The sequence below is a fragment of the Babylonia areolata genome, chromosome 20, assembly GCF_041734735.1.
Source record: "Babylonia areolata isolate BAREFJ2019XMU chromosome 20, ASM4173473v1, whole genome shotgun sequence".
NCBI lineage: Eukaryota > Metazoa > Mollusca > Gastropoda > Neogastropoda > Buccinidae > Babylonia > Babylonia areolata.
In genome coordinates this window covers 44,558,089-44,570,588 of record NC_134895.1, presented here as the reverse complement: position 1 = coordinate 44,570,588, position 12,500 = coordinate 44,558,089, and the positions used below count along the sequence as shown (strand labels likewise).

Here is a 12,500-nt window from a genome sequence, read left to right as displayed (position 1 = left end):
CAAAGCGAGAGAGAAGTACCACAGGTCAGAAAGAGTGAAAGAAGACTTTGGAAAACACACACACACACGCACACACACACATACACACACACGCTCGCACGCACGCACGCACACGCACACACACACACACACACACACACAGAGGAAGACTGTCAGTAAAACGGTCGATATACAGGAATACAGATCAACTGAACGTTGTACACGTTAAGTGTATATTCGTGTGGAGAATGTTGTGTACGATCATGTTCTCTCAGTAAGCGACGCTGGTTAATTTTCTTTTCTTTTCTTTTCTTTTTTTCTTTTTTTTTTTAAGTCTCAACGATGCAGACTCCAACAGATCTCAGAAAACAGTTCCCTTAAAAAGTGAAAATAAAGTGCCTCCTTTATTTTGAATCCAGACTGGTGTTTTCATAGCAAGTCATACTGTCCTGTGTGTGTGTGTGTGTGTGTGTGTGTGTGTGTGTGTGTGTGTGTGTGTGTGTGTGTGTGTGTGTGTGTGTGTGTGTGTGTGTGTGCTGTTTTGTTTCCTTTTAGAACGATACTTAAAACACACCGAAGAAAAATATATATATACAGCAAACTGAACCATACCATTATTTCAAACATTCCCAGATTATCTAATCCGGATTATTGCTTCACGAAAAATAAAAGCAACCATTTCTGAAGTGTGGTTTTGTGATAAATTGAAACGTTAAATTCAAGCTAATTATATATTATTAGTCTCTTGACGAATTAGCCAACGACTCCATCATAGAAAACGTATGTAATGTGACTGTTTATATTGCGGTTCTGTTTGAGTGTGAAGATTTCGGGATCCAAAATACTAAATAGGAGAGGAGTATCACATTTAAAGTCATGATTGCTGGCGAATGAAACCTACAATGACAAATCTGAATGCATGCACTGAAGAAAGTTTTATCTTACCATGCATAGATCGTGATACAAACGTCCACCCTTTAGCTGATAAGGTATTGCATTGGCATTGGTATCGGTATTGATATTGGTGTGTTAAAAGAATATTGCTGATCACATCTGGAAGGGCAACGATTCGGAAACAAGAATGAATCAACGAGAATCTTTCCAACGAAGAAGAAGAAACAGAAAATCCAAAGAAAAACTGATTCAGCCTTCATTCTTTTTGAACATGGAAACAATATTATTATCACAAAACTGGACCCGTTGTGGGGTAACAGGGAAGCAATGAAGAAATAGAGAAAGAAAAAGAGGTCTGTTAAGCTGCTGATGGCAAGAAGAAAGAAGGCGTTTGATGACGTAGGAAGGTCGCACAGAGAGAGAGAGAGAGAGAGAGAGAGAGAGAGAGAGAGAGAGAGAGAGAGAGAGAGAGAGAGAGAGAGAGAGAGAGATAGACAGACAGACAGACAGAGACAGAGAGACAGAGACAGAGAGCATGGTTCATGCTGAATCTCCTCCTCTAACCCGTTTCCTAGGTGGACATGCCCCCCCCCCCCCCTCCCCAACCCCCACACACCGCCACCCCCACACCCCCATACTGGCCAAACGACATACAAAAAAGGCTTGCTTGCAATGTGCAGGTAGACAGCCAGGTCAACGCAGAATAAACCCAGTCAACACGGGCAGACAAGAGCGAATGTGCACTCGTCGTGGTGATCATTGCTGGGACTCCTCGAGGGAACTGTTCTCTTTATCACATGATCCTGCAGTCACCACCGTCGACAGTCCACACTGCAGTTCTTCAACACGGTGAACTCCCTGAACGGACCGAAGAGCAAACGGCGATATTCTAGAAGCTTCAGTTTCAGTTTCTCACGGAGGCGTCACTGCGTTCGGCACAAATCCATATAATTATACGCTACACCACATCTGCTGGGCAGATTTCGGACCAGCAGGCATAACCCAACGCGCCTTGTCAAGCATTAAGTGCATGGATATGTAATTTTTGTACCCATCAGAATGGATTTCTTCTATATAATTTTGCCAGAGGACAACACTCTCGTTGCCATGGGTTCTTTTTTCAGTGCGCTAAAGCGCGTGCTACACACGGGACCTCGGTTTGTCGTCTCATCCGAACGACCTATACTCTTAGTTTGATTTTCCAGTCGAAGTTGGGAGGGCGAGAAAGGGCGAGAGGTGGATTCGCACCCAGGCCCTCGCGGACGCTCTGTATTGGCGGTTAACCATTCTGCCACCTTCCTCCGCCAATCAGAAACACGACCACAAAGCTGCTTCCAGGCCCAGGTAGCACAATGAAGCATACAATGGAAGCAGGGTGCCCAAGTATTCCAACGTCCGTATCCATTCTCCAGTCTTTGACCGCAGTAAGTAGACAATAATAACCGAGAACTTTTTTTTTAATTATTTTTTTTTATACTAAAATGTCAACAGCACCCGGGAAGATGTTAGCCATGCCATGGTCTGTTGGAAGCAGTCGTTCCAGAGCGCAAAAGTTAAACGCACTTCGATCACGTGCTCCTCAGAAGTGATAAATGTCATAAATCCCTTGTGTGCCAATGCCGGTACACCTACTTTACTGAATTTTATGTGATGTGTGTGTGGACAGGAAAAACAAAAAAGGTTGAAGGAGATATGTTTCATCATGATCATGATCATCATCATCATCATCATTATCATCATTAGTATCATTATTATTATTATTGTTATTATCATTATTGTCATTTCTGTGATGATGATAATCATGGTGATGATTATTTCATGGTTTTAAATAATATATTTCATACAGACTTCCGTTTAATAGCTCTTATAAAGAACTGACAGTGAAACGAAGTCCAATAAAGTGGAACCATTCGTCACCCCCACCCCCAACCCCACCCCTCCCACGAAAAAAAGCCCCAGCTGTTTACGCTTCAGTGAATCTTTTCATCTTCTTTGAAAGAAACGTAAAACGTAAACTATATTACTACGACCCTTTAAACACCTAAGTATTTAAAATACTGAACGTCCACATCTTCTAACAGGACATCACAAATATTTCCAGGTGAAATAAGTGAAAAGACTATCAGTACTAGGCGTCAGTGAATGCAGTTCCCTCGCCTAAAGTATCAGCTAGTACAAACAAAAGTTAGTCAAAGCATCACAGAAAACAATATCCAACCCAAAAATCACGGAATACACGCATGAAGACTTGCCGTAGTAAAAATCTGCCAGCAGTTCTTTTTTGTGGACTTCAGTTTGTTAAAAAAAATCATCACAATCAAGTAAACAAGAAAAAAATAACAAACAACATACACAAAAACAACAACAACAAACGCATACACTCATACACCCACCACACACATTCAAAATGAGAGAGAGAGAGAGAGGGAGAGAGAGAGAGAGAGAGTCAGAGACAGAGACAGAGTCAGAGAGACAGTGACAGTGACAGTGACAGAGACAGAGACAGAAAGACACAGAGAGGAAAACAATGACCATAATCAGTTCACGTGAAAACCAAAACCAGGGGCATTCCCTGTATTTACTAGTAGACCCGTTCTACAGTTTCAAGAACTGTGATAGAGAGAGTATCGTTTCGGCATGGTCCATGTCGCACGCCACCGTCATTTCTCCACTGAAGCTGGCTCGGCTTGGTTTCCCCCAAACCGGTATGGAGCAAGTTCGCAACCCGAACCGGAAGGGCTGACTAACCTAAGCTGGAATAGTGAAGTTACCAGACTGGCTTTTCCCCCAGTGTGTCCAAGAAAAGCAGGGGAAGTGGAGGAGAAGAAGATAATCCTGAACTGACACGAACAGTTTAAAACAAAAACAAATGGCAAAAACCTCCACTTGCAAAACACATGATGCATTTTGAACCTGGTCCGCTGTCAGAGGAGGCCCCGCCAAGCCGAGAGAGACAGAGAGCGAGAGAGGGGAGACTGACGAGGTGGAGCGAGTTGTGCGTGGATGACAGCAAGCGCTGACGGCGCGGAGGGCCAGGCAGCTTGTTCAGACTTTCCTGCCTGCCTGCCTGCCTGCCTGCCTCTCCGTCCTCCCCGGGGTAAGGGAGCCTAGCCGGGTGGCGGCACCCGTTCCCCAGACACTTGCATTTCATGTGGGTGGGTCGAGCATCACAGGTCCTGGGGGGGCCCAGTGTCCTGCTGGGTTACCCTGGAGGAAACACGTGCCCGCGTGTGAGAACAGACTTTCGTTGGAAAAAAAAGAGAAGAATATAAGCACAAAGAAATGCTTTGTATTGAACAGACAGTGGAACCAGGTAGAACGACCTCCCCCCACACTCCCAGGGGGGGAGTGAGCGGAGTCATCACACCGGCGACTGGTTCTGCAACAGTGCCAGCTTCTTCTCCAGCCTGGCCTTCTCCTTGAGGGCCTCACACAGCTTGCGGTTCAACTCCCTCTCCGAGCTCTTCCACAGGAAGAGCAGCTCCTCCTTGGTCATGCTCTCCAGGCACCTGGACGCCTGCAGGGAGGTGTCCTCGTAGCACAGGTGGTCCTGGTAAGACCGCGTCTTGTGCAGCAGCGCCCTCATGATGTGGTTGTCCTTGGGCTCCAGCGCCTTGCTGCCCAGGGAGGACGCCAGGTTGCGCGAGTCGTCCGACGAGAGGGATTTGCACAGGTTGTCAAAACTGCCGCCTCTCTGCTCCAGCCGGTCGTTGGCCAGGTTGTCGCTGGCCGCACGGTCCACGCAAGGTCACTGGCACCACCTTCACAGCGGTCAGAGGCAGAGCCGGGAAGCACGAGAGACCCGTTGGGGAGGGAGTCTGAGAAGCGGACTCTGCTAGGACTGGAGAAGGCCAGGGCACTGTAGGAGGGCCTCCCGGAGGAGGAAGAGGAGGAGGCCCGCGGCGGCTTCTTGGCTCGCGCCCCGTGGCACGAGGACCCCGCGGAGGAGGAGGAGGACGAGGAAGGGTGTCGAGGAGGGGGAGGCGGAGGGGGCAGAGGCAACAACGGTGTGGAGGCGGCATCGGCAGACATGCTGCGATGCCGCGGAGAGTCCGAGGAGGAGGCCGAGCCCGAGTCCAGGGCGCGGAGCTTCCTGATGAGGTCGGAGTGGCTGCACGCCCGCGCCCCCGCCCCGGACTTCTTGGTCCATTCCTCCAACAAACACTGGTCCGACCTGTCCTCCTCCTCGTCCTCGTCCTCCTCCTCTTCCTCCTCATCGTCCTCCTCCTGGTTTTTGACAGCACCTGGTGGCACATCACTCAGGGCGAGGGTGCAGTCGTGCTGCAGCTGAGGCCGCGCCGCCTCGAGGTCCACCGTGGCGCCCAGGTCTTTGAGAGGGATCTCGATGATGTCCGGAGTCTCCAGCGTGGAGTCGTCGTCCATCAGCCCGCTGGCCTGCATCTCCTGTAGCCTGCACAGAGAGGGCAGAGAGGGTCTCAGGCCAAGTCAGTCAGTGCACGACAGGGACGCGAAGTGTAACTAGACACACCAGGGACTCCCAGAACATGTGTGAATTGACACCAAGAACATCATTGTGCAGACAGACACGCAGGGCACAAAGAACAAGGGTAAGTAATAATGATAATACTAATGCTAATAATAATGATAACGACGACGACAACAACAAGCAGTTATAATACTGATAACGACAACAATACAACAACAAGTACTACTACTACTGCTACTACCACCAGACATAACAACAACAACAACAACAACAACAACAACAACAATAATAATAATAATAATAATAATAATAATAATAATAATAATAATAATGATGATAATGATAATGAGCGAACAGTTATATTGCACACTATACAGATAACTGCTCAATGTGCATTATAAGATACTAGGACATCCAGAAGGTATATATGCAGACACCCAGGACATCCATAACACTTGTACGTAAACACCCAGGACATCCAGAACACGTGTAAGCAGACACCCAGGACATCCAGAACACGTGTAAGCAGACATCCAGGACATCCAGAACACGTGTACGTAAACACCCAGGACATCCAGAACACGTGTAAGCAGACACCCAGGACATCCAGAACACGTGTAAGCAGACATCCAGGACATCCAGAACACGTGTACGTAAACACCCAGGACATCCATAACCCGTGTAAGCAGACACCCATGACATCAATAACACGTGTAAGCAGACATCCAGGACATCCAGAATACGTGTACGTAAACACCCAGGACATCCAAAACCCGTGTAAGCAGACACCCAGGACATCAATAACACGTATAAGCAGACATCCAGGACATCCAGAACACGTGTAAGCAGACATCCAGGACATCCAGAACACGTGTACGTAAAAACCCAGGACATCCAGAACCCGTGTAAGCAGACACCCAGGACATCCATAACACGTGTAAGCAGACACCCAGGACATCCATAACACGTGTAAGCAGGCACCCAGGACATCAATAACACGTGTAAGCAGACATCCAGGACATCCAGAACACGTGTACGTAAACACCCAGGACATCCAGAACCCGTGTAAGCAGACACCCAGGACATCAAGAACACGTGTAAGCAGACACCCAGGACATCCATAACACGTGTAAGCAGACACCCAGGACATCCAGAACCCGTGTAAGCAGACACCCAGGACATCAATAACACGTGTAAGCAGACACCCAGGACATCAATAACACGTGTAAGCAGACACCCAGGACATCCAGAACACGTGTATGTAAAAACCCAGGACATCCAGAACCCGTGTAAGCAGACACCCAGGACATCCATAACACGTGTAAGCAGGCACCCAGGACATCAATAACACGTGTAAGCAGACACCCAGGACATCAATAACACGTGTAAGCAGACATCCAGGACATCCAGAACACGTGTACGTAAAAACCCAGGACATCCAGAACCCGTGTAAGCAGACACCCAGGACATCCATAACACGTGTAAGCAGGCACCCAGGACATCAATAACACGTGTAAGCAGACATCCAGGACATCCAGAACACGTGTAAGCAGACATCCAGGACATACAGAACACGTGTACGTAAACACCCAGGACATCCAGAACCCGTGTAAGCAGACACCCAGGACATCAATAACACGTGTAAGCAGACACCCAGGACATCAATAACAAGTATAAGCAGACACCCAGGACACCCAGAACACGTGTAAGCAGACACCCAGGACATCCAGAACACATGTAAGCAGACACCCAGGACATCCAGAACCCGTGTAAGCAGACACCCAGGACATCAATAACACGTGTAAGTAGACACACAGGACATTCAGAACACTTGAAAGTAGACACCAAGAACTTCCAGAACATTTCCAAGACGATGCAAAGCACATCTGGATCATCTCTTGTAAGAGTGAACCTTGGATACCCAGAAGATGTGCATATACGTGTAAGAATGAGACATCAAGAACACATGTAGGTATCCGCTCTGGACATCTAGATCATCTGTAAGTATACATCGAGGATAGCTATAACATATTCAGGTCAGGCATACTGATTAGGATATATATATATATATATATATATATATATATATATATATATATATATATATATACAGAACATCTCTCGTAAGAACGCACAGAGAACATTAATTTTTTAGCAAAAAAAAATTCTTGTAAGTATAATTCTCCGGACACAATCTGTTGTGACAAGCACACAAGGTGTTAGCTTGCTATGGAGACACGAGGAGGACATCTCCCATAATCTTTCACACACACACAGCATCTTCTCCAGGTACACATGCACCGAGACCATCCAACGTAAACCAGCATGCGTGAAAAAAAAGTTAGGAAAATAGAGGTCAAAAAGTTACAGTTCTTCAGTGACATCTCTTGTAGGAATATACCTCAGACATGACTCATAACACACACACACACACACACACACACACACACACACACACACGCACGCACGCACACACATCACGCACACACGCACACAGACAGACAGACAGACAGACACACATACACACACACACAAACACGCGCGCGCGCGCGCGAGCTCGCGAAAATACAAAACACACACAATCAGAAACAGACAGACAGACACCCAGCGGTTTACAACAACAACAGCAACAGCAACACCAGCACCGGCACCACCATCCACAACAACAACAACAACAGCAACAGCAACACCAGCACCGGCACCACCATCCACAACAACAACAACAACAACAACGGCGTCAGCAACAAAGTTGCAGCAACAGCATCACCACCACTACCACCACCACCACCACCACCACCACCACAACAACAAAGACAACAGCGGTCAACAATAAAGTTGCAGCAGCAGTAGCAACACCACCACCACCACCACCACCAACAACAACAACATGAGCTACAACAACAAAAACAACAAAACATCATCATCAGCAGCAGCAGCAGCAGTAACAGTGAAAACAAACAAACACACAGAAGCAGGACCCAGCCCTAGTGTCCTTCACACATCCACCACGTAACATTGCCTGGAGTCTCAGCCACATACCACTTGGCTTTTTCAACGATGTCGTAGAAATTGCGGTTGAGGCGTTTGGTCTTCGCCATGTTGGCCAGACGGTCTTTCTGTAAAACAACAAACGGTACACAAACTATAAACTAACCGTTCGAAGTGGAACGTCAAACAAAGTGTTGTGGGGGTGAACGTCTGGGTGGGAAAGAGGGAGGAGACTGGGGGTGGGGTTGGGGGATGGGGGGTGGGGGGTGGGGGGCTTGGGGGAAGGGTGGGTGGGGGGGGGGGGGGGAGGCAGGCAGAGTGTGAACATAAGGGTTGGAGGAGGGGGAGTGGAAGTGGAGGGGAGGGGGAAAAGCGATCATATCGTAATATTTCTCTTGGGAGGTGGTTTTTTTTTTTTTTTTTTTTGTCTGGACGACTCGTCGTTCGATCTTAAAACCACTGTCATGGGAAGTAATTATGGTGGAGAGTTTTGGTGGGTAGGCAGGCAGGCAGGCAGGCAGGCAGTTATTTAGTAAGGTAGACGGATAAGTAGACAGGTATGCCGGTTGCTGGGTGTTTATGTATGCTGTATGCATTGTATGCATGTATGTATGTATGTATGTAGAGTGAACACAAAGCAAGGCTCTGATGTCTTCGTTTATCCTAAGAAGGAATGGAGGGAGGCGTCCAGAATAAGTTTTGGTTTGAAGCTTTAAACTTAAAAGCTGATTTGCGTTTGGGGGAGCGACTGGGCTGTGGGGGACTGGGGGGGGGGGATGTGAATATACCTCATGAACACTCACTCTGACCATTTAATCACCCAGCAAAGCCTTACAAACACAAAACTATGGTTTGATAATAATAATAATAATAATAATAATAATAATAAAAAATAACAACCACAGCAACAACAACAACAACAACAACAATAATAATAATAATAATAATAATAATAATAATAATAAATCATAACTTTTCTATGGCGCTATATCCAGTACTTATGCTGCTGAAAGCGCCTTGCATCATCGAGCTAGATATAAACATACCATAAAAAAAACAACAACCCATTACAACAGCTCTTTGTCAATCCAATGCGTTCACAGAACGAATGAAAAAGTATAATCCACCAAACAATAAGAAATATCAAGTAAAATAATGCTTAGATTGAAATGAAATACATTCCATAAAGCACACATTTTACAAACAAACACACACACACACACACACACACACACACACACACACACACACACACACACACACACACACACACACCTATGATGTAGACATAAGCCTGTATTGTGGAGACAAACCTGTACTGAAGACACAAACCTGTATACCAGTATTGTAGACACAAACCTGTACTGTAGACACGAACCTGTCTTGTAGACACAAACCTGTATTGTAGACACAAATCTGTCTTGTAGACACAAACCTGTACTGTAGACACAAACCTGTACTGTAGACACAAACCTGTACTGTAGACACAAACCTGTACTGTAGACACAAACCTGTACTGTAGACACAAACCTGTATTGTAGACACAAATCTGTCTTGCAGACACAAACCTGTATTGTAGACGCAAACCTATCTTGTAGACACAAACCTGTACTGTAGACACAAACCTGTACTGTAGACACAAACCTGTATTGTAGACACAAATCTGTCTTGCAGACACAAACCTGTATTGTAGACACAAATCTGTCTTGTAGACACAAACCTGTATTGTAGACACAAATCTGTCTTGCAGACACAAACCTGTACTGTAGACACAAACCTGTACTGTAGACACAAACCTGTACTGTAGACACAAACCTGTACTGTAGACACAAACCTGTATTGTAGACACAAATCTGTCTTGCAGACACAAACCTGTATTGTAGACGCAAACCTATCTTGTAGACACAAACCTGTACTGTAGACAGAAACCTGTACTGTAGACACAAACCTGTACTGTAGACAGAAACCTGTACTGTAGACACAAACCTGTATTGTAGACACAAATCTGTCTTGCAGACACAAACCTGTATTGTGGAGACAAACCTGTACTGAAGACACAAACCTGTATACCAGTATTGTAGACACAAACCTGTACTGTAGACAGAAACCAATGATGCATATATAAACCTGTGACGTACACACAAACTTATGATGTAGACACAAGCCTGTACTGTAGACACAAACCTGTGTTGTGGACAAAACCTATGGAGTAGACATAAATCTGTGTTGTAGACACCAGCCCGATGGGGCTTTTGACATACAAACCAATGGTATGGACTGAGACCCTATGGCCCGTTTGTTGGTTGCCATAGTGAAGCCCAAGTGAAGCCCTAGTTTTTATTTTATTTTATTTTTTGAAGTGTGTGTGTGTGTGTGTGTGTGTGTGTGTGTGTGTGTGTGTGTGTGTGTGTGTGTGTGTGTGTGTGTGTGTGTGTGTGTGTGTGTGTGTGTGTGTGGCCTCAGTTGCATGAAAGTCCTTGGAGCACATGTTTTCTCTTGTTTTCTGTTTCTTTCTGTTTCTTTTTTCTTCTTTTTTTTAACTTCTTTTTTCGTTAGTGTTCAGCACGAGGCTCTCTTCCTTGGCCGATAAAAACAAACAAACAAACAGACAAAAAAACAACAACCCCCAAAACAAAAAAACAAAAAAGCCACACACACACACACACACACACACACACACACACACACACACACACACACACACACACACACACACACACACACACAAAGCAAAACAACAAAAACAACAAAGAATAGAAAAAAAAGAACACACACACTCACACACACACACACACACACACACACACACACACACACACACACACACACACCGTTCTTTAATGTTTGACGTGTGTTTGAAATGTCTGTTTTTCTTTTTCTGTCCTAATGAGCGTTGCATAATGTAGCTTGTGTCTTGTGTCCTGTATTAAAACAGAGTAAACCTCGAACAGAAGCTTCGAGCTATAGACCTATTTCGGTTATACCTCCCACGTTGGGAAAGTCATGGAGAAAATTGTAAATATTAGAATGGTATATTACTGTGACAAAAATAACATAATTCCGTCAGCTCAAACTGGATTCCGGAAAGGAAGATCTACAACTGATATCTGACCCGTCTCAATATATATATGATAGTCAGTCGTGTCCGACAATGACCATCAAAACAGCAGAGAAGGCAACTGTTGTTCCGACTATTTGGGCTAGTGGAGAGTGTCTTTCCCAAGTTACATCCCCACTCTCTCGGCCAAGATTGTTTTAGGACAGTCGGCGCTGGGATGGTTCCCAAAGGCCATCTAGCCCACAAGACTGCAGCACTAAGAGCCAGTGCAATTTTGCCTCCTAGTTTGAGAGTCATAGTCTTTTACAAAAGACTAAGCTGTAAATGATTTCCCATTGACTGGAGAAACCACTGATAATACAGCTCTCACTTTGCTGATGGCCCAAATGTAAAACTTATGTCAACCTGTGATATAAGACGAGTGTTGGGCCGTGACAATACCCAAATTAAAAAAAACACCCAGTTTTCTAAGCGAAAATGTATCCTTGCATCCTTTGATCTTACTAGAGCTTATGACAAGAGTATGGCATAGCAGACTGTTATTTAAGCTGAAACAAATGTCGGGTCCTGTTTATGACTATGTTAAAATCCTTTTTAAGTGGAAGATACATAGTGACAAAAGTAGGAGTAACTTTACCAACCTCTAGGCCTATAAACATGGGAATCCCACAGTCTTCCATTGTTGCTCCATTGTTCAACATTATGCTTTATGATTTATACGCATATTTTTCATCATCTACCAAGCTGGCTCAATATGCTGATGATATTGCTATGTGGATTCAGACATCCTTGAGAAAAAGGACAAGCCTACATTACATCAATTATGTACAGAAACATTTTCAGGGTGAACTCGACAGACTGAGTAGCTATAGGCACTCTAATGGTTTTGAGTTTTCTGTAGAAAAAACACATTTGATCCTCTTTAATAATGGTTATAATCCCAGCAAACTACCAAGATTTTGGGGGAAGGACGTGAAATATTTGGGATCCTATTTACTTCAAAATTAAACTGGAGGAAACACATTGATTAAATAGTGACTAAAGCAGTTAAAAGTTTAAATTTCATTTAAAAAAAATGTAAATCACTCTCCTTGGGGACAAGACTCCAAAATTCTTTTACATTTAGCGACATCT

General features: G+C 45.1%; 2 protein-coding genes across 2 annotated transcripts in view; both read right to left on the bottom strand.

Moving 5' to 3' along the window:
• Window positions 1-3,401: 3,401 nt before the first annotated feature.
• On the bottom strand, window positions 3,402-4,546 carry LOC143295033 (uncharacterized). Its single transcript, XM_076606576.1, has one exon. The coding sequence runs from the start codon at window positions 4,457-4,459 to the stop codon at window positions 4,235-4,237; it is 225 nt and encodes a 74-aa protein (XP_076462691.1). The 5' UTR covers window positions 4,460-4,546; the 3' UTR covers window positions 3,402-4,234.
• Window positions 4,547-4,554: 8 nt separating this feature from the next.
• The window catches only part of LOC143294622 (glutamate receptor ionotropic, NMDA 3A-like), a gene marked incomplete at its 3' end in the record, with an annotated part of 236,914 nt that continues 228,968 nt past the window's right edge, over window positions 4,555-12,500 (bottom strand). The window contains 2 exon segments of the mRNA XM_076605998.1: window positions 4,555-5,284; window positions 8,360-8,436. Coding sequence (XP_076462113.1) covers window positions 4,555-5,284; window positions 8,360-8,436 — 807 coding nt within the window.